The sequence below is a fragment of the Mesocricetus auratus genome, unplaced genomic scaffold (genome assembly GCF_017639785.1).
Source record: "Mesocricetus auratus isolate SY011 unplaced genomic scaffold, BCM_Maur_2.0 Super-Scaffold_100010, whole genome shotgun sequence".
Classification (NCBI taxonomy): domain Eukaryota; kingdom Metazoa; phylum Chordata; class Mammalia; order Rodentia; family Cricetidae; genus Mesocricetus; species Mesocricetus auratus.
Window position 1 is genome coordinate 85,397,328 of NW_024429194.1, and position 22,165 is coordinate 85,419,492.

General features: G+C 53.0%; 1 protein-coding gene across 8 annotated transcripts in view; it reads left to right on the top strand.

Moving 5' to 3' along the window:
* The window catches only part of Csnk1e (casein kinase 1, epsilon), a 35,357-nt gene extending 23,487 nt beyond the window's left edge, over window positions 1–11,870 (top strand). For 5 of the 8 annotated variants that reach the window (XM_021225296.2, XM_021225294.2, XM_021225295.2 and 2 more), the window contains exons 3-12: window positions 388–498; window positions 646–794; window positions 3,050–3,278; window positions 3,865–4,035; window positions 4,561–4,709; window positions 7,757–7,817; window positions 8,470–8,662; window positions 8,755–8,894; window positions 9,776–9,839; window positions 10,664–11,870. In XM_021225296.2, coding sequence (XP_021080955.1) covers window positions 388–498; window positions 646–794; window positions 3,050–3,278; window positions 3,865–4,035; window positions 4,561–4,709; window positions 7,757–7,817; window positions 8,470–8,662; window positions 8,755–8,894; window positions 9,776–9,792 — 1,220 coding nt within the window. In that variant the 3' untranslated portion in view covers window positions 9,793–9,839; window positions 10,664–11,870. Of the gene's footprint in view, window positions 1–387; window positions 499–645; window positions 795–3,049; window positions 3,279–3,864; window positions 4,036–4,560; window positions 4,710–5,284; window positions 5,389–5,484; window positions 7,045–7,756; window positions 7,818–8,469; window positions 8,663–8,754; window positions 8,895–9,775; window positions 9,840–10,663 lie in introns of those variants that run through there. The other 3 variants (XM_040752673.1, NM_001281588.1, XM_040752674.1) reach the window with 3 other exon arrangements.
* Window positions 11,871–22,165: the final 10,295 nt, after the last annotated feature.

Sequence of the window (22,165 nt, forward strand, 5' to 3'; positions counted from 1 at the left end):
ACCTGCTGCCTATGTCTAAGATCAACATCTGTTCCCTAGTGATTTACAAGCTCTTGTGTGTCTTTGTCATCCAGCCCCTGACCCCTCCCCGCAGGTGTCAGTCTGTCTGGATACACCTGACCTGCGGCATCTAAGCAGCCTCGGGTGTGTCCCCTCCTTCCCTTCTGTGTACGTGCCATGTGCTGCTGAGGAGGCCTCTCCAGCACCCTGTGGTCCGCCTCCCACATGCTCCCTGGTCCCTCTGTGACCTGGCTGCTTCTCAGCCTCACGGAGTGCCGCTGATGCCCAGGCAGCCTCAGGCCTGAGTCGCGGCAACCTCAAATGGGTAAGGACCACGTGGTCGCTTGAAACTGACCCCGGTCCCTTTGCCTCCTCTGGCTCTGGTAGGTGCCAACATTGCCTCTGGTGAGGAAGTAGCCATCAAACTCGAATGTGTGAAAACAAAGCACCCGCAGCTCCACATAGAGAGCAAGTTCTACAAGATGATGCAAGGAGGAGGTAGGCCGGCCGCGGTGGGCGGGGCGGGGTGGGGTAGGCTGGGGGATGGTACCGAAGATGGCTGCTGGCGGTCCTGGTGCCGAGCAGGGAGAAGGGGGGACATGGGTGGGGAGTGACCCTGACCAAGCCTCTTTTCCTTGGGCGCAGTGGGGATCCCGTCCATCAAGTGGTGCGGGGCTGAGGGTGACTACAATGTGATGGTCATGGAGCTGCTGGGGCCCAGTCTCGAGGACCTCTTCAACTTCTGTTCCCGAAAGTTCAGCCTCAAGACAGTGCTGCTGCTGGCCGACCAGATGGTGAGTCTCCACCCCTCCAGCTGTCCAGATGGCTCTCCTGCTGTGCGAGCCACTGGCTCCCGACCATTGTGTCTGTGGGGCCTACATGCCAGCCCTGCGTCCCACCTCCTGAGGTGGAACCCTGGGGGTGCCTTGTTAGTAATATGTAGGTTCCAGGCTCAACCCCAAACCTGATGTGTTAATTCTCTGATACTGTGGTAAACACACCCAATCCTGGAGGCAGTGGCACACACCTTTAATCCCAGCCACTCGGGAGATGGAGGCCAGCCTGGTCTGCAGAACAAGTTTCAGGACAGCCAGGGCTACACAGAGAAACCCTGTCTTCACAAACAAAAACGTGACCAAAAGCAACTTGTGGAAGGAAGGATTGATTGGGGCGGGCTTATGGGCCCAGAGATGGAGTCCATCGTGGTCAGGAAGACATTCCTCATTAAACTGCCATCCGTGCTGAGTCACCCTCCTGGAAGGCCTTGGCCGCAGCCCTGCACGGTTGTCAAGCTCTGCCCCAGGGCCTCACCTGAGGCTTCAGCCGCCTGGTTTTCCCTTTGCCAGGTTGTCACGGGGGTTAGTGGGGTGCTGAGGGCAGAGTAGGCGTCAGGTCCTGCCGCCCTTGGTGGTGCACAGAGGAAAGCCCCGTCAGAGGTAAGACCAGGCCACTCTCCCTGTGTGTCCACCCTGTCTTAGTTAGGGTTACTATCTGTGATGATCAAAGACAAGCTGGGGGTGGGGGGCATTCATTCGGTTTACATATCCTGAGTCAGTCCACTGAAGGAAGCCATGGCGAGAACTCAAACCTGGCGGGATCCTGAATGCAGGGGCTGATGCAGAGGCCATGGAGGGTGCTGCTTACTGGCTTGTTCTCCGTGGCCTGCTCAGCATGCTTTCTTGTAAAACCCAGGACCACCAACCCAGGGATGACACCACCCACAATGGGCTGGGCCTTCCCCCCATCAATCACTAATTAAGAAAATGCCCTACATGCCTGCATACAACTTTGTGGACGCATTTTCTCAATGGAGGCTCTCTCCTCTCCGATGACTTTAGCTTGTGTCAAGCTGACATAAACTAGCCAGCACAACCCCCTCTCCGTTAGGACCCTATTTCTGTTAGGACCCTACTTAAATTTGTGTTAAAACTGCTTCTGAGCCGGGCGTTGGTGGCGCACGCCTTTAATCCCAGCACTCGGGAGGCAGAGGCAGGCGGATCTCTGTGAGTTCGAGACCAGCCTGGACTACCAAGCGAGTTCCAGGACAGCCTCCAAAGCCACAGAGAAACCCTGTCTCGAAAAACCAAAAAAAAAAACCAAAAAAAAAAAAACTGCTTCTGTGTGTGTATGTGTGTGTGTGTGTGTGTGTGTGTGTGTGTGTGTGTGTGGGCACACGTGCACTTGTGTGTATGTGCTCATACATACATGGCAGTACTTGCATGTAAAGGGATGGGGTGCAAAGTTTGACACTGGAGATCTTTAGTTGCTTCTCACTTTATTTTTAAGATGTATTTAAAAAGCTGGGTGTGGGCTGGGCAGTGGTGTTGCCTGCCTTTAATCCCAGCACTCAGGAAGCAGAGGCAGGTGGATCTCTGAGTTCAAGGCCAGCTGGTCTACAGAGTGAGTTCCAGGACAGCCAGGGTTACACAGAGAAACCCTGTCTTGAGGAGCCAAAAAAAGTTATTTTAATTGCGTATACGTGTGCATGTCTGTGTTGGTGCTTGCTGAGGCCAGAGGTGTCAGATCTCCTAGAGCTAAAGTTACAGGCAGTTGTGAGCTAACCGATATGGAACTGAGCTCGGGTTGTCTGGAAGAGTGATGTGTGCTCTTAACTGCTGAGCCATCTCTCCGGCCCCATAAAACCTCATGCCTGTAATCCCAACACTCGGGAGACTGAGGCAGGAGAATTACAGGAAGGTCGAGGCCAGTCGACTACAGTGTAAAACCCACCTAAAAAAACAACAAAGAAAATCCAGATCTGGACTTGGAGTGTAATGGATCATTGTCAGAAACCCCAGTGCTCAAGAGGCTGAGGCTGGAGGATTGCCAGGAGTTTGGAGTCAGCCTGTGACGCATACTAACACTGCCTGTCAACATGTTTTTGTAAGCTCCTTCGAAGTCCATCCTCACTGCTCGGAGGAGCGTGGCCAATCCCTTGAAACCATGCTTCTTCCTGAGGCTAGATCTTTCTCCCTGGCCAGGGCAAGGGGCCTCGTGTACACTTTCCATGTCCGTATGGAGTGACCTGCTGTCTCCTCCCCTCCCCCAGATCAGCCGCATCGAGTACATCCACTCCAAGAACTTCATCCACCGGGACGTGAAACCGGATAACTTTCTCATGGGCTTGGGGAAGAAAGGCAACCTGGTCTACATCATTGACTTCGGCCTGGCCAAGAAGTACCGTGATGCCCGCACCCACCAGCATATCCCCTACCGGGAAAACAAGAACCTGACTGGCACTGCCCGCTATGCCTCCATCAACACCCACCTGGGCATCGGTGAGTGAGCTGGGCCTGAGCAAGCATGCCGTAGCTGCTGGCCAGGATGAGCCTGTGTCCTACCTGGGTTGGCGACTCCAGGGACTTTCCTGGTGAGCCTCACTGAGAAGATCCCCCACCCTGTCTGGCCCACATATAGACTTGTTCTATATGGACCCCTTCATAAGCAGAGCTGTGTGTATTTTGTCTGCCTTGGCAGTCCCCTTGAGTGGGTGGCCGTTTCCCCATTTGTATATCTGAGAAATACAAGCCCAGAGGTTTAGCATGGCTGTTTAAGGGCATGAATTCCAGAGCTGGATTTGACGGAAGCCCTGTCTCAAACTAGAGTGTGAGCTTTAAGCACAAAACAGGCCAGGCAAGGGGGTGGTGGGTGCCCACACACAGTTGTTGAGTGAAATGATGCCTGGGCTAGAAAAACTGGCTGGAACGGACGAGAAAGCCCTGCCTCGGGCAGTCTAGAGGAGGAGGAGAACGGAGCAGCAGTTACAGTAGTGTCCAGCAGCCAGAGAGCACTGGGGGGGGGCTCAGTGAGAAGTGCAGCCGACTGGCCCCTGACCTGTGGCCCCTGACCTCCTGACCTGTGCAGAGCAAAGCCGTCGAGATGACCTGGAGAGCTTGGGCTATGTGCTGATGTACTTCAACCTGGGCTCCCTGCCCTGGCAGGGTCTCAAAGCCGCCACCAAGCGTCAGAAGTACGAGCGGATCAGTGAGAAGAAGATGTCAACGCCCATTGAGGTCCTCTGCAAAGGCTACCCCTGTGAGTAGCTATCGGGCATGGCCTTTCCTTCTGAGGGCAAGACGGGGGGGGGGGTAGGGGGACGCACTAGAATGTTTATGACTCTCTCACTGGAGTCTTTCTGCCTGGGAGCTAGCTGAGATACCTGAACCCCACACCCGGCTCTTAATACCAGGTGTTCCCAGTCCCCTCTCTTGCCTTATCCCCGAGGTCCACTCTCAGTCCGGTGGTTTGAAGAGGTGGGAGCTGGCTTCTTTTGCCTTAGGTCATAATGGGACTCTGCGTCCCATCAGGCCCTCGAGCAGCCTTTGGGTTTGTGGCGACTGTTGACCTGGTGGCTGTGACCTTAGTGCTTGGCCAGACAGGTGGCCAGCTGTGCACCGAGCTCCGCTTGGAAGCGGGCCTGGCTCTGTTCAGTTTTCATCCTGCCCACCTTAGCCTGGTACTGTTGTGGCAGGGACAGTGGGTGCCTGGCACAGAGGTCGCTGCTGAGGCTCCCGGGACAGTGAGTCTCACCGTAGCCTCTCTGTCCTTGTGATCCACCAGCCGAGTTCTCAACATACCTCAACTTCTGCCGCTCCCTGCGGTTCGATGACAAGCCCGACTACTCCTACCTGCGCCAGCTCTTCCGCAACCTCTTTCACCGGCAGGGTTTCTCCTACGACTACGTCTTCGACTGGAACATGCTCAAATTCGTGAGTCACCGACAGGCCGAGGCGGGCTTGGGGGACTGGACAGGGCAGGCCCTGACTCACAAGGCCAGGGTGACATGGTGGGGGGCGGGGCTCCCGTTAAATGGGAGGTATGAGTTGGACAGTGTGAGTGACCTCGCAGGAGTCCCGGAACCCCTCACCTCCAGCCACTTTGGTACAGATAAGGGCCTCCATCGGGGGCAGGGCCCAGGGAAGGCACCACCACCTGCCGGGTGGGGAAGGATCGGGCCTGGCCTCCAGTCCCTCTTGGGTACTTGTGGTGCGTGGATGGCACTGGCTGGACCCCCCCGCTGCCCTGACAGCTGTCTGCACTTCCCTGCTCCTCCTGTGTATGTCCCAGACCGTGGCCCTTTCTGAGACCTCCACAGCCAGCTTGGACCCGGTCGTAGTGGCTTCTTTGCTCCTGATTCTAGGACCCTGGGTCTTACTTGGCAGCTGTTCTGTCTCCCTCTTTTAAGGGTCCTGGGGGTGGGTTAGGGAGAAGCGTTCGCCAGTCATGACTCAAGCACTGGGATCCGTGAAATTGTCTGTCTTGTCTCACATCTCTTCTGGAAAAGGGGGCTTCCTCGAGCCAGGCTCAGCCCCGAGACAAGGAAGCGCTTGCGTCACCCTGCCCCCGTGCTTGGCCTTGCGCCGGGACCACGTGCTCACCCCCTTACTGGTAAGGACCTTCCAAAGCCTGGCCTTTCCAAGATTGGCAGCTTAGCCAGTGAGCATGAGGGCCTAGCCTCAGCCGTGCTCTCTCTGTCCTTTTCAGGTGCCCGGCGCCCCTGGGCACCCAAGGACCCCCAGATAGGCCGGTGGAGGGGGTGGAGCCACTGCCTCCCCAAAGATACTGGCCTGTGGTCTGGACTCCAGGGCCGCAGTTCTGACACCACCAGGGGTGTCTCAGCCCATCTCAGCCAAGCTTGAGGAAGCACCCTGTGGGATGGCAGGGTGAGACCCTGCTCCAGTGGAGAGGGTGGCAGAGGAGACCCTGCATGGGATTCTCAAGAATGAACCAGCTGCCTGAGGGCTAGAACAAGCCTGAAGAAGGGACAGGGACGCTGCCTGCCAGGGACCTGGTGGCACGTCACAGGACCCTGCCCCACGTCAACCTCATCGTTGGCACCTGTATTGATTGTGAGCTCATTAAATACTTCCCTGCCTCCCTCCTCGTGTGCCTCTTTTCACAGAGTGGCCCTTGGCCTGCTCTGTCCCGTGTCAAGAATGAACATAGGCCTTGTCCTCTGGACACCGAGATGAGCACAATGATTTTGGGTTCCTCTTCCCTCTGGGCCCCAGTCAGTGGCCGGGGCCTATTCTTTAGGGAAGCCGACAGGCCAGGGACCTTGTGGACAAGCCTGTGGCTTTTATCTCTGGGGCTGGAGTGACAAGTGGGCAGTGGGGATCCTTCCAGCTCAGAGCATGTTGGCCAAGGGCTTGGTCGTGGGGCTAGCTCTTCTTGTCAAGGCTTCCAGAGTGTTGGGTGCCAGATGTGTGCTGCAGAAAACCAGCTGAATCCCGTCTGGGAATGGGCTTGTGTCCCTTCTTCTCACTTAAGCTTGGAGAATAGATTTTGTGTCCTCTAGACCAGTGCAGCCCACTCTGTTAGCTTCCGGCCATGTAGTGCTGACTCTCCATCCACTGAAATTATCGGAGATGGACGCTGACTCCTCAGTCATCCACCAGATTGCACTCAGAAAGCCACAAGTGACTGCTACATCCCGCTTGGCAAACGTGAACATTCATCATTCCGGGAGGTTCTATGGACAGCTGATGCAGATGCTTCCTTCACAGTGCGTGCCCTCTGCGTGGCTGGCCGGCTGAAGAAATTTCAAACTTGGTCAGATGCGCCCTCCCTCCCTATTGCTGGTGCCCTGATCCCCTCCTTGGAGTCATCTTGGAGGGAGACTCTAGAGGTCAAAGGGCAGCCTTTGCCTCCACCATGTGTGACCCTATCACCACATGGCCAGCTCCATTACCAAGAACATTTACAGAACGCACATCAGAAACTTTTACAGCCGTCACTCCAAGACCAGCCCTTCCTACCTGCCCTGCAGTAAGCAAGCTACCGCCAGTGCTCTGCAGACAGGGCTCCAGGAGCAACAGACTGCAAAGATCCACCTGACCTTGGAGTGACCTTGCGTGTTCCACCCCAGGGAACTGGAATCCCTAGATGCTTGAATCCTGGGATGTCTCTGAGAACACAGCCACTCTTCTAGCCAGGAGGAGACGCCACGCAGCCAAGGACAGAGGTCCGCACGGTAGAGCCAGACACTTGTGTGACTTTGACACTGACTGTTTCCTTGTGGGCAAATAAAGACCATGAAAACTCTCTGGTGTGCGTCTCCTGATGCGTCCTTCACGTTGGGTAGATGGAAGCAGGTTGAGGGACCAGGTCTGGCCTGAGCCTGCTGGAAGTGCTGAGACCCCAGCCATCCATCTGGCCATTGATGGCGGGGCTCTGTGCCCCTGGGTGAAGCTCTTAGCCTCACTAAGCCTCAGTTTCTCATTTAGCAAGGAGCTGAAATCATTGCTGCCGCAGGAGGGACGTAGAGTGCAACAGCCCTTGTTTCTCTCAGGTCGGACTGTGTTGGGCTGAACCAGGCAGCCAGTGAGGGGTGGAACTCTAGCAGTCCTAAGTCCTGGTTTGAGTGAAGGACTAGGAATGTCCAAGGCAGGTCTCTGAAGGGGACCCTTTTGTGGGACAGAGTGGACTCAGTGGCCAGACCATGTTTAGCCACAGCTTTGTACTGGCTGTGACTCCAGCCAGGTCACGAGGCCTCTAATCAGGCCCAGTAGGGACAAAACAATGTCAGCGCTTCCACTTCATAGGGGGCCCCAGAGCAATGCGGGTGACATGGGGGATGTGTCTGCTGGACTCGGGGATCATTCTGAATGAAGCCACTCCCTCCAGGGGTCCCTGAAGAAGCTCCCTCCCCGTTCCCAGAGCTTTGGACTTTTTAGTACCTATAAAGACATGGGTTTGCAGAGCCCATACCCCGTGAGCAGGCTCCCATTTCAGCCTGTAGCTCTCTCCTCCACAGATGCGGCCCCCCTCCCGCCAGCCCCCTGTCCTTCCCTGTGGACGGCCTCAGGACCAGCTAGGTAACTCAGCCAGGCACTGCTCCTACTCTGTGTTTCTTTCTGGTCCTTTCTCCCTCCCTCTTGTACTTGGGGTAGCAGCTTAGAGGACAGACCCTTGGGACTCCAGGCAGCTTCTCTAGCTTTGCCTGAGGGGTCTTTGCATTTAGCCTTCTTTTGTCCCCTGGGCTTCCAGGCAACGGCATTTATGGGATCCCCTAGGTAGGAGTAATGGCCAGGTCTGGGAGCAGGGATTGGCCCTGTGATTGGGTACCAGGGGACCTTGGGACAGTCCTGGCTCTGCTTTCATTGGAGTTACGACTCTGAACCTGCCCTTTCTTCTCTAGCTATGGCCTGTCGGTCAGCTAGTTGGGCTTCTGAACGCCCTTCCTGCTTGGTTGGGAATGCAGGGAAGGACCAAGAGGTACTCTTGGTCACCCTGGAGATATCAGCCTGGCCCAGCTGAGGTCTCTAGCAGCTTCCTCTTCCAGGTGTTGGGTGTCTTGGCCCCTGTGCACTGCGGTAGGGGGCAAGCTCTGGCCTTCTGAGAGAATGGGAGGGAAGGTGGAATTGGTTTTTCTGAGCTTTCCACATACGTCTTCTCCTGCTCTGTCCTGCTAGGGTTAGGGTGCAGTACAGCGTCCTCACAGGACTGACTCTTCTCATGTTCATACAGGGTGCAGCCCGGAATCCCGAGGACGTAGACCGGGAGCGACGAGAACACGAACGGGAAGAGAGGATGGGGCAGTTGCGGGGGTCCGCGACCAGAGCCCTGCCCCCTGGCCCACCCACAGGGGCTACTGCCAATCGACTCCGCAGTGCAGCCGAGCCTGTGGCTTCCACGCCTGCCTCTCGAATCCAGCAAGCTGGTCAGTAGGGGCCTTGAGCCTCGGGCTGGGCCCAGGGAGGGCTAGGGGACTGCTTGTGCCCACACTGAGGGTGGCTGCTGCCCTCCCTCCAGGCAATACTTCTCCCAGAGCGATCTCACGGGCCGACCGGGAGAGGAAGGTGAGCATGCGACTCCACAGAGGCGCACCTGCCAACGTCTCCTCCTCAGACCTCACTGGGCGGCAAGAGGTCTCCCGGATTTCAGCCTCACAGGTGAGCTTCCTGTTGGTGAGCCTCTCCGGGACATAGAGGGCCTAGCTGTTCCTGGTGTTGGCATGACCTTGTGGTGTCCCGTCCGTCCGTCCGTCGTGTGTGTGTGTGTGTGTGTGTGTGTGTGTGTCCCGTGCCTTTACTCTCATCACCCTGGAGTTAATTAGCTCTTCTTCCTCGAGCAAAGTGAGAAACTAAGGCTCAGATGAATACCTTACCATTGGGACCCAGTCTGGTGGGTGACAGGGGCCTCAGAAACAAATCCTTGCACTCCCTGCTATGAGGAAGCCCTCAGTAGTTCCCATCAGTACTGGTCACAGCAAGGATGCCGGAGGAAGGCACGGGGGTGGGGGGGTGTTCCTGTCAGGTGACCCCATTTAGAGACCACGTTGACTCAGAATGTAGGGGAAGGGCCTTGGCAGAGGTAGTTCTACCCATCCTACCTGTGGATGAGCCTCTGCAGACCCAGACCTGGGGTTGAACCATCCTTGGCCTCCAATTTGGGTGTGGCCTGCATCCAACCCTTTGCTATCTGGAGTACTCCAGGCTATAAAGCCAGGGACCCCGGGCGGTGGTGGCACACCCCTTTAATCCCAGCACTCTGGAGGCAGAGGCAGGGGGGATCTCTGAGTTCAAGGCCAGCCTGGTCTACAAAGCTACACTGAGAAACCCTGTCTCAAACAAACAAACAAAAACAACCACCAAAAAAAAAAAAAAAAAGCCAAGGGCAGCCTCCGGCCCCTGAGGTCTCACAGCCTGCCTTCAGATTGAATGCTGTGGATGGAGCCCAAGGTAGGGGTGGGCAGATTTGGGAAATCACTTTAGCCAGCTGCTTAAGGGCTTGACCTGATTCTCCCCCCTTATCTCTCTGGCCCTTCTTGAAGACAAGCGTGCCATTTGACCATCTCGGGAAATGAGGAGAGCCACCACCGACCAGTGTTTGCTTAGGTGAGTGCTGGCATCTGCTATGGGGTGGGGGGGAGGGAAACAATGGTACGTGGACCGGAGGAAGTGACAAGTGGCACCGTGGGCCACCCTTCCTGCCTTCCAGACTGTGGCTTCCTACAGACAGTCCTGAACCTGGATGCTCTAGCTTCTAGGAAATCCTTTTCTTACAGACAGTCCTGAACCTGGATGCTCTAGCTTCTAGGAAACCCTTTTCCAGCCCTTGGTTCATCTGTTGTTGTAGCTCCTAGGAGAGACCAGGGCACCGGCCACAAGTGGACTTCCCAGGCTTCAGCCTAATTTTGCTGTTATATAAGCTAATTTGTGCAAAGCCATAAAGAGGTCAGAATGTAGAAAGGACCTTGGTGCTTTTATACCCAGGAAAGGCCCTCTGACCGACCAAGGTGAGCTAGGGTTGGAATGCCTGAGGCTTGGGAGGCAGTAAGTAGTGAAATATCCATTAGCCTGGTTTGGAGGAAGGGGCCCCAGGCTCTTCTGGTACGTATTGACTCGGCTCCCTGGGGAAAGGGGATGTCAGCAGGCAGTGGCTCACCCACTAAGGGTCTGGCTTCACAGCAGGTTACCCGAGACAGAATTCACACTGTAGAAATTGTCCCGCACACAGCTAGTCTGCTCAGGCCGAGAGGTGGCTGGGGTGACTGCTTAGCCCACCAAGGCAGAGCAGCAGTTGGTTCCCCCTCTGGAGTGATGGAGCACGGTGTGCTGGGTGAAACCAGACTCTGGGCTCCGGTGGGACGAGGAAGGGGTCTGGTGGCTGGTGGACTAAAGCAGCAGGCCCCTGACCATTGTCTTTGTTCCTCTCCTAGTGTCTTCACTGCATTTTCTTAACGAAACAAAACAAAATAAAGGACAGAAAGAAAGAACCAACCACTCAAGTGAACAAAAAGGAAAAAAAAACCACACACAACCCAGCACAGAGTCAACAATGGATTTTGTTTCTTTGATTTATTTTTCCAATGGCAAAAAAGACAAGATTGTCCTTATCACTGAGGATTCCTGTCCCCTCACCTTGCCCACTGCTCCCCACCGAAGGCTGCCAACACTCCTCTAGTGGCATTGGGTCATACGCTAGCCCCCGTTGCCGCCTGGCGGCCACCCACCACATACCGGGCAGCCGATGGAGGCGCCTGAAGAGCTTGCGTCAGGGAGTGGTTTGCCAGTCACAGACAAGTCCCATGAGGTTTTGTGAGCCTCGGATCCAAGGAGACACGCACGCACAGCTGCAGCCCCTCGGCAGCGACAGAGGCCAGCTTTGTATTGGGCGTTCCCAGAGTCCCCCTGAGCATCCTGGTCCCCCTTTCCCCCCTCCCGTCACCTCTATGCAGGGACCTTGAGGGGGCGGTGAGGTGGTGGCCATGATGCCTTGTGCATGTGTGAGTGTGTGACTGTGTGGCAGTGTGAATGTGTGTGTGTGTGACCTGTATTTTCCAGAGCAGCAGGTGACCTGCCATCTTACCTGGCCAAGTTTCTGTTCTTGTCCCCATGAAGTCAAGGTGGGGTGGACAATGACCTCCACATCCCTCAGGGCTTAGAGTCCTTGCCACCACCTGTTCTCAGATGCCAGTGTGTGGCAACCCCATCTTTCTTCCATACCTGATCCTAAGGCAAGTTCACAGAGTCTGTTCCCAGATGGCATCGGCTCTGACTTACCATGTAGTTCCCTGGTCCTGACAGTCACCTGTGGTCACCCCTCTCCTAGGGCCTGATTCTTGAGTAGGACCCTGGGTCAGGGTTAAGTTTTGAATTTACCCTTCCTGGTTAACACCTGGTTTTTAATTTTATTTTTGTTTGTTTTCTCGGTGTGTGTATTTCCTAATTTATTTACCTCTTTTTCCCTTTTTTTTTAATTAAAGAGCAAAACTTTTTATTACTTTGTAATTTAAAAAACTGAAAAAAAATTACTGAAGAACTTTGGGGGGAATTTTGTACTTTTTTCCTGTGTAAATACTGGACTTTTTTGAGCTTTATCGTGGTTGTTAATTTGAAGTAATAAAGTAGAAAAGGACAAAGTGATGTAGGCCACCCCTTGTCCACACCTCTTTGCTCTTGGGGTCTCTGCTTGGGACAGCACATCAGAAGGGACCGGCAGCTGTCGCCAGGGCCCGTGTGACCTGTTGTCGTGTGGTACATCCAGGGGGCACTCAGGGGGCCGAGGCAGGCAGAGCTTTGAGGTTGAGGCCAGCCTGGTCTACAGAGTTCCGGGCTAGCCAGGACTTCATAGTGAGATCTTGAAGATAATTAAATATATAGAGAGAGTAAATAGTTTAAAAAATGGATATTTCCTTGTCCTAAGGCTGTATCTGGGTGTGCTGTCAGTGCAGAGCTCAAACGTGACTTGAAAACATCCATCGTGTGGCTGTCTCATCAATTTTAATGAGTTAGTGCTCCACCCCCCAATTTGGCTTAATTTATCCAGAGGTGAAATGTTTATATATATGAAAGTCACGCTATTAAACAACAACCATAATCAAGGTGTGCTGTGGTGACAAGTGCCGGGTGGTATGAGCCTGGGGTGGCTCATGGGGAGACCCTGTGTCCCCAAAACAAAAGCTACAACAGTTACAACAGAGCCAGCCCTGTCTGAGCCACCCTCCTCTTCCCCAACCTTGTCACCCACTCCTCTGTGGGTGTTCCAGGGAAGGGACATAAGGTGAGGCCAGAGGCCACATCAACCGTACAGTTAATTGAACAGGACAAACAAAGACCGGGAAGTTTTACTCAGACTGAGGGCAGCCATGGCACCTGGTGAGTCATTGTCACTCATGCGGCAAACATAAAGGTGGGGCTCAGAGGTGTGCTGGGCACAGGCGGAGCAGGGTGCCCAGAGAGGAATTGCAGAGAGCCAGGTGGCCCACTCTGTATCCCCGGACACCATCTCAGATGCCGCTTGTAGAGGGTGAGGTTGATGATGTCCACTTCCAAGAACTGTCAGGACTAAAAGTCTACGTGGATACAAGGCTAACTTCACGGAGGGCGCCTGTGCTGAGCCATGACACCCTGCAAGGCTTTGGTTTTTCGAGACAGGGTTTCTCTCTATTGCTTGGAGGCTGTCCTGGAACTCACTCTGTAGACCAGGCTGGCCTCGAACTCATAGAGATCTACCTGCCTCTGCCTCCTGAGTGCTGGGGTTAAAGGCATGCGCCACCAATGCCTGGCTCATAATCTCCATGTTGTGGATGTCTGCCTTGTTGCCTGGCAACACAACTAAAAATTCTTGCTCCACAAACCCAATCTCTGAACCTTTATTGTAGCCAGGCACCTGCACATGCTTGTCAAGGGGAGACTCAGGTGAAGAAGCAGTTCATCCCACACTACACTAGAACACGCTCCTGCCCAGAATGCTTGAGGCCCAGGGTTCCTTCGACAGCATAAGGATCCGTGAGTGGGCTAGGTGGTGGTGGCACACACCTTTAAGCAGGACCCAAGGAAGAAGGAAAAATGTGGTACAGAGGAGGTGTTAACGGAGACGCTCACCCTGGGCCTGGAAATGGAGGTACAAGTTTGCCAGTGTTGAGTGGGAGAGCATTGTTCCCAGCAGGGGAAAAGCGTGGAAAAGAGGCCTAGAGGTCTAGTCTCACTAGACACTGGGGGTGGGTGGGAGGAGTTACGAAATCACAGCTGATGAGGAGGCTGAGGTCACTATGCAGATGTGGACCTGAACCCGGAAGACTCTTCCACTTCCTGCTGTCTGCAAGCAGATCATCTTTAAAAACAAAATAAAAGGAGTGTGGCATAGTAGTGGTGGTCTGTGTGTGTGTGTGTGCGTGCGTGTATGCGCGTGTGTGTGCGCGTGTGTGTGTGCGCGCGCGCGTGCACGCTCACAAATTCAAGCAAATGTGCAAGCTGTTAGCGTGCATGCAAGTCTGAACTCTGTGGAGGCCAGAGGTTGGTGTTGAGTGTCTTCCTCTATTGCTCTCTATTTTCTGAGAGAGCCTGTCACTCTCTGGATGGCTAGACTGACTCTGTCTCCACTTGCCCTGACCTGGCGCTATAGGTGTGTGCTGCCAGAGCTGGCTTAAAATGGGTGACCGGCGTGGAACTCAGCTCTTCACCTTCTGGCAAGAGGCACCATTGACAGCCATCTCCTCCAACCCCTTTTCTCTTTAAATTCTTTCTTTCAAACTAATGTATATATTGGTTTGTATGCAGGAGCCCATGGGGGCCAGAAAGAGTGTTGGATACCTGGGAGCTGAGTTACAGTGTGAGCACCTTGGTGTGGGTGCTGGGAACCTAAATCCAGTCTTCTGCACACCCCCTTCTTTCTCTTCCTTCCCTTTCCTCCTCCTCCCTCCCTCCCTCCCTCCCTCCCTTTGTTTTTTTGAGACAGTGTCTCACCATTTGTTTCCTGTTTTGTTTGTTTTGGTTCTTTGAGACAGGGTATCTCTGTATAACCTCCCCGGCCATCCTGAACACTCTCTGTAGACCAGGCTGGCCTCGAACTCACAGAGACCCTCCTGTCACTGGCTTCCCAGTGCTGGGGCTAAAGGTGTGCCCCGCCATGGTCCAGCAGAGACGGTGTCTCACTCTGTAGTTGAGTGTAGCCTTTAAGGCACTGCAACCCTGTCTTAGCTAAGACCACACGCACGAGCGGCCATCCCCACGAGCGGCCATCTTTCCTGAGACCTGGCTTCCTCATCTATAAAGGGATCTCAAGCTCCTTGGATGCTGCCATCTTCCTTTGCTTGGCCCCCTCTCCTGACTTTGCCATCAGCTCCTCTGTGAGTTGGAACAGACGTGATGGATGTTTATTTGAGGGCAGTTGTGGGCAGGGAGACTTTTATGGTCACCACCTAGGTAGGAGGCAAGGATGCTTGAACTGCCAGGGCTGCGTTTCTGGAGGATATGAGAGCATAGAGGGAAAGCCAGGAGGTGGGTGGGGCTCTGACGAAGGGGCAGAGCATCCAGGAGGCACCTGGAGTAAAGATGGTGGTCAGGGGCTTCAAGTAGCATTGAGTCTGGTAGAGAAGTTTCCATCGACCAGATTCTTTTTAGTGTTCTTTAAAAAATATGTTTTTGCTGGTTAGTGATGTCTTTGATGCTGGCACTCAGGAGGCAGAAGCAGGCAGATCTCCATGAGTCCGAGGCCAGCCTGGTCTACAGAGTGAGTTTCAGGACAGCCAGGACTGTTACACAGAGAAACCCTGTGTGTGTGTGTGTGTGTGTGTGTGTGTGTGTGTGTGTGTGTGTGTGTAAGTTAAGTGTATTTCACATGTGTATGCAGGTACCCTCAGAGGTCAGAAGAAGGTGTCAGATCCCCTGAAGCTGGAGAGAACACTGAGAACCAACCTCAGGTTCTCTGGAAGAACAGAATACACTCTTACCCACTGAGCCATCTGTCCAGCCACACGACTCCTTTATTCTCTTGAGAGGGTCTCACACAGCTGTGTGTCCATACACTGCAGGCTGGTGGGATGGGATGCCATCCCAGTTTTGTACATTGCCTTCCACACAGGCTGGCCATGTTCGGCAAACAGCGGTTGTGATAATGTTACAGATTCATCCCTGGGGCTGCAGGGAGGAACACTGGCCCTTTAAGGAGGTCTCAGTGGAATCCCCTTCCATTGTGCCAGTAGGCAGCAGCCTGACTCCTCCCTGCCCTTTGGAGAATGCTCCTAGGTAATTATACCCCGGCTTCTCATCAAAGCACCTGTGATTCTGGTGAGCCCCACCCTTGCCTTTGAAGTCAAATCATTCAGGTTTACCCTGGGCAGGCAGAGGCAACTCTAGACTTGGGACACCCAGGCCTCCAGGACTAGTCCCTCAGCTCCTAGCATGGCCCTGGCCTATCGGGGGGACTTCTCCAGTATTAGTTGCTTTTCTTCCTGTTGTGGCAAAATACCAGACACAGCCTAAGGAAGGAAAAGGTTGGCCATACTGTGGCCACAGTCAGGAAGCCAGGAGAGATGAGTGCTGGCACTCAGCTTGCTGGCTCCTCTGTCAGCCGGTAGGCCAGTGCTGCCCTCTTCAGTCGAAGCTTTCTAGAGGCGTGCTGGGAGGTGTCTAGAAACACACCCCGAGGTTCTGAGTCCCTTCCTGCTGATGAGCTATCAGCTTCCTTTCCTACGGGCTGTCTGTATCGCCCCATCTCAGCGGCTGCAGCCTGGGCTGTCTGTGTTTCTCCATATCAGCGGCTGCAGCCTGGGCTTGTATAAAGGTCAGACCCTGGATCTGCTCCCGTTAGCATGCCTGTGGGTGCTGACTGCTTTTGCAGAGGCCTTCACCTCTCTCTCCAACACTAGAGGGACAGGCATGGGTGCAGCTGGGAGACCCCAAGCAAGCAGAGCTCTCTGGGTCTCCAACATAGGTTCACATCCCTGACTCACTCACACATCCCTCGATGTTCCCCCAGAAGCAGCCTTGTTCTTCCTAATGACCATCTGTGTCCTAGGTGTCACCACTTCAACAGGAAGGGTAGCCTGGGTGTTCTCTTGTTGGTTGGTCACCACCTCAGGTGGTGGGAAAGTGTCCTAGATTTATTTCACAATTAGCCATTGTGTGTGTGTGAGAGAGAGAGAGAGAGAGAGAGAGAGAGAGAGAGAGAGAGAGAGAGAGAGAGAGAGAGAGAGAGAGAGCACTCAGGGTGGCTTTTGCCAAGTAGCACTGAGTCCTTGTGCCTCGATTTTCTCATTTGCTATTAGCAAAGCCCTGTGAGTTTGTGACTCTGGGGGATCTGATGTCTTCTTTTGAGTTCGGGCCCCAGCAGTCACAAATGGTGCCTTGCAGCTGCCTGGAACTATACAGCTCCAGCGGATCAGACCCTTGTGGCCTCTGCAGGTACTGCACATACCCACACAGAGATGCATGCACACAATACACATAATTTTTAAAATAAGTCAAAAAGACTATTTGTCATCTGGGCGGTTGTAGCTGGAAGTTTTTCTCTGTCTCACAGGTCCCACTGGACTGGCTTCTCTCCTGCCTCATGGTCCCCGCAGCAGACACTTATTTTTGTTGTTTGTCTGTCTGTTTGTTTGCAGACAAGGTCTCTCTGTGTAGCTCTGGCTGTCCTGGAACTCCCTCTATAGACCAGGCTGGCCTTGAACTCACAGAGATCCGACTGCCTCTGCCTCCCGAGCGCTGGGATTAAAGGTGTGCACCACCACTACCACCACCACCACCTGGCCCACCGCCACTTATTAAATAACCATTCTGAGGCTTAATGTTAATTATAATTGTTTGGTCAATGGCTTAGGCTTATTACTGGCTAGCTCTACATATAAATTAATCCATTTCCTTTTTTTCTAACCTTGTTTTTATTGAGCTATAACTTTTTTCCCTCCTCCCCTTTCCCCTTCCACTCTCCCCACTGCCTCCCATGCTCCCTATTTACTCAGGTGATCTTGTCTTTTTTTCCCAATCTTGGTGGATCCATGTGTGTCTCTCTTAGGGTCATCTTTGAAATGAACCCATTTCTCATATTTTGTATTTTACCACGAGGCTCATGACTTGTTACCTCACATGTTGCTTCCCTGGCAGCTACATGGTATCTCCCTGACTCCGACTTCTTTCTCTCAGTAACTCTGTTTGGATTTACTGCCTAGCTACATTCTGTCTGGCCACTGGCTAAAACAGCCTTATTCAGCAACCAATAAAAGCAACACATATTCACAGCATTCAGGAGGACATCCCTCATCAGGTAGTGGTGGCCCACACCTTTAATCCCAGCACTCCGGAGGCAGAAGCAGTGGATCTCTATGAGTTTGAGGCCAGCCTGGTCCACAGATTGAGTACCATGACAACCAGGGCTGTTACACAGAGAAACCCTGTCTCGGAAATTGCCCCCCAAATATTCTTTTTTCTCTATGTTTTAAACAGTGTCTCACTGTGTAGCCCTGGCTGGCCTAGAACTCACTGTAAAAACTAAACTAACCTTGAATTCACACAGATCTGTCTGCCTCTGCCTCTGGAGCTCTGGGATTATAAGTGTGCCCATAAAGTATCTTAAAGAAACCACCTACACATTTTAAGTCATGCATGAGGTAACCAGCATGTGTTTATGAATAACATTTTTCCTTTTGTTAAAAAGGATTTATTTAGGGGCTGGAGAGATGACTCAGAGGTTAAGAGCACTGACTGCTCTTCCAGAGGACCTGAGTTTGATTCCCAGCAACCACATGGTGGTTCACAACCATCTCTAATGACATCTGGTGCCCTCTTCTGGCCTGCAGGCATACATGCAGACAGAACACTGAATGCATAAAAAGTGAATAAATCTTTAAAAGGATTTAGTTATAATGATGTGAATGTGTGTCTGTATATGTCTCATGCACACAGGTGTGTGTGGAGGCTGGAAGAAGATGTCAGAGTTTCTGGACTATAACTAGAGTTACAGGTGGTCATGATCTGCCTGACATGAATGTTGGAAACTGGACTCTGGTCCGTTGTAAGAGCAACAAGTGTTCTTAACCACTGAGCTGTCTCTCCAGCCCTTATCTTTTCTGTCTGTACTGGGGGTTGAACCTAAGACCCTGTGCATGCTAAGCAAGTGAAAACCCCCCAACCTTCCTTTCCCTTTTTGTTTTGAGATAGGATCCCATTATGTTGCCCAGGCTAGCCTTAAACTCACTCTGTAGCCCAGGCTCACCTTGAACTCTCAACTTCTTTTTTAAACCAGCTCTATTCTTTCCTTCTCTTATCTTCTCCAGCTGTCTCTCTCCCTCTCCTCCCGTTTTTTTTCTTTTCCTGCTTTTATCATATGTATCTATGTTACGTGTGCACAAGTGTCTGAGGACCACAGCAGGATTCTGCTCTCTCTCTTTCCCTGTGGTTTCTCAGGGTTGCTCCCAGGGCGCCCGGCTTGGGCAGCAAGCGCCTGTCCTTACTGAGCCATCCCACCAGCCCTTCTCTTTTGAGACGGGGTCTCACTACATGGTGAGCCCAGGGTAACCTGCACTCACCATGCAGACCAGGCTGGCTTCAAACTTGTGACGGTCTCCTGCTTCAGTCAAAAGTGTTTGGGGCACAGCTGGGAGCTGCTGCACGCAGCTTTTTCTCATTTTGTTTTCAGTTCTTTGAGACCGGGTCTCTTGCACCTGAGGCTAGCCCTGAACTTGCTACGTATGCAAAGTTGGATTTGAATTCCTGATCCTTCTGCCTCTACCTTCTCAAGTCCTGGTGTCATAGCCGTGCTTTCATTTAACCAGACTGTGGCCCTGGCCCTGAAAAAGGGCTTCTGGGACAATGGAGGACACAGGTTTCGTGGGTCTCAAGGACTTGCCTAACCCCGTCCCCACCTATCAGCGGCAGAGCTGGAGTTCAAGCCGGGTTCAAGCACAGGCCTCCAGAGAACCACCCCCTCCTCATGGCTTTGCCCTGTTTCTTGTCTCTCTGCTCTGGGGGAGGTTGCATTTGTCCCACCAGGCTGGTCTTTTCTGGGTGACCCTAGGAGAGTGACCTCAACTTCCTTATCTGCTCCCCTGCTCCAAGGTAGTTTCTTCCCAGGTGCTCCTTCTCCCTCCAGCTGTAATACCTACATCCTTCAGGTGCTCACCCGTCCCTCCTGAGTGACCTGGGTTCAGAAGAACACCCCCACCCACCCATCCACCCCCACACTGTCTCTCAGGACTTTCATCCAGGCCTGGCTCATCACTCATGGCATTTCCTCTCTTCAACGACTGGCTCAGAGATGGTACCCTTGTCACAAGATCACAAGATGGCCAATCAGGCAATCCTGGGATAGACTGGAATTCTTGGGAAAGACGTGACTCTCAGTCAGTGGGGTGAAAGGCCATCTGGGAATGCAGCCAACACACACACACACACACACACACACTGAGTCAGTGGGGTGAAAGAGCAGTTGGGAATGTATCCAACACACACACACACACACACACACACACACACACACACAGAGTGGGAGAGCAAACAAGAGACAGAAGGAATAAAGCAGGGCGCCCTGTTGACCATGTATGAGCCCTCAAACCCTCCAGCTTGAACTTCCGTGAGCCCATCGCTTCTGTGTTTAGCTTACTTTTTATTAGATGCCAGTCTGCTGCTACCAGGTCTGATTCTGACAGGGCTTGAATTGGGGATTTCAGGAGCCACTGCTCTGGACACAGCAGCAAAATACTGGCAGGTGGGGAAACTGAGGCTCAGAGGACAAAGCTACATGCCCAAGGTCACTCTGCTGGGAAGCACTTCTGCCTGCTACTCAGACTGACCCTCTGGGCACCTGACTTCCTCCTACAGTGTATTTGGAGACAGGAAGAGAGCAGAGGCTGGGGGTGAGCGGGGCCTTCATCAGCATGCATGCCAGAGGCTCCTGCTCTCCCTTCAACCCTCCCCTACCAGAAGTCAGGAGGAGACTGGAAGGAGGGTCTCCAGTCTCCTTCCCAGTATTAGGGTAGACTGTTTTCTTGGGGTGTTTTGTTTTGTTTTGTTTGGTTTTTCAAGTCAGGGTTTCTCTATGTAACAGTCCTGGATGGCTGCCTTGGAACTCACTCTGTAGACCAGGCTGGCCTCGAACTCATAGGGATCCACCTCCCTCTGCCTCCTAAGTGCTGGGAGTAAAGTCGTGTGTCACCACCACCTGGTGGGGTAGACTTTTTGTCTGTGGCTATTTACTGAGCCAGGTACGACAGGATACAGAGATAAACTGACCCTGCATCTCCACTCTGGAGAGGGCGCCCATCCCCCCAGCAGACAGATGAATTATGATGCAAAATCAGAAGAAAACACAGATGGGGACAACACATCACTTCTTGAAATAACTCTTTGCTAAGTTTGAAGATATTACATGCTTTGGGAAACAAATTTTGGAAAATTAAAAAAAATCATTACTCATAACTCTGCTACTTAGGAGACTCCTTTGATAGCCCATCTGCTACAACCCCTGTCAACCTCCTGTTCCTTTGTTTGTTTTGTTTTTTTGAGACAGGGTTTCTCTGTGGCTTTGGAGGCTGTCCTGAAACTAGCTCTTGTAGACCAGGCTGGTCTCGAACTCACAGAGAACCACCTGCCTCTGCCTCCCAAGTGCTGGGATTAAAGGTGTGTACCACCACCACTCGCCCTTTCAACACTTTTTAAAAATAGAGTTCAAGCCAGGTTGCCACACAAACTTCTTCCAACCTTTATCATATAATATTAATCCTAATAATTTCCTCCATGGCCAGAGTAATCATGTTGAGAAACTATGTTTTTAGGTTGTGTAATTACTTTTAATTTTGCATATGTGTGTGGGGGGGGGCATGCTCTTAACAACTGAGCCTTTCTCCAACTGCATTAAGAGATATTTTTAAGGGGGTTGGAGAGATGGCTCAGTGGTTAAGACACTGGCTGCTATTTTTAGAGGATTTGGGTTCAACTTCCAGCACCTACATTGCAGTTCACAACCATTTGTAACTCCAGTTCCAGGGGACCTGACATTTTGTGAGGGCACCAAGCATGTATATGCAGGCAAGACACCCATACACATCATCATCATCATCATCATCATTAATAATAAAAAGAGGCTGTTAGCTCAGCAGTTTGTGGTGGCGCACGCCTTTAATCCCAGCACTCGGGAGGCAGAGGCAGGCGGATCTCTGTGAGTTCAAGGCCAGTCTGGTCTACAGAGTGAGTTCCAGGACAGCCTCCAAAGCTACAGAGAAACCCTGTCTCGAAAAACCAACCAACCAAACAAACAACCAACAGAGGGAGGGGGGAGGGAAGGAGGGAGGGAGGCAGGGCTTTTAATACCTACACTCAATGTCATTGTGTGGATCACTCAATTTCTTTAACCTTTCTTCAGTGGCTGTCAGGTTGTTTGTAAGGTTTCCTTGGGGAAAATGTCTGTAACCTCACAGTCTGGGAGGCTAAGGACGGAGCATCATCATAAATTAGTGGCCAGTGTGGGCTACATGGGAAATTCCAGGCTGAACTGAACAACAGAATGGGGCCCTGTCTCAAAACAGAACCAAAGACAAAACAGCTGTGGCATGGCCTACAGAGGCCCTGGGTTCTAGTCACTGCCGAAGTAAGTGAGCACACAGGATGAAAAAGGAACAAAAAGCTGGTACCTGCCGTGGTCCCTGAAGGAAGCTGGTGGTTCCCGGAATAGAAAGGGGGTGGGGCTGTGGGTGGGGAAAGCGGTTCCTTCCTCACTGACGGGCAGATGTAGAGAAGGAAGGGTGGCCTAGAAGTTGAAGCATCCGCAGCAGGGTGGTGGCCACAGGCTTGGAGAGAAGGCTAGTCCTAGGTTTCTTGTTAGACAGCCTAAGTGGTGAGGGGAGCTTTTCTTCAAGGAGGAGCAGCCAGTCCAGCACCCCCTGCCCCCCGTGCTACCCTAGCCCTGCACCCCGTCCCGTGCTACCCCAGTCCAGCACCCCCTG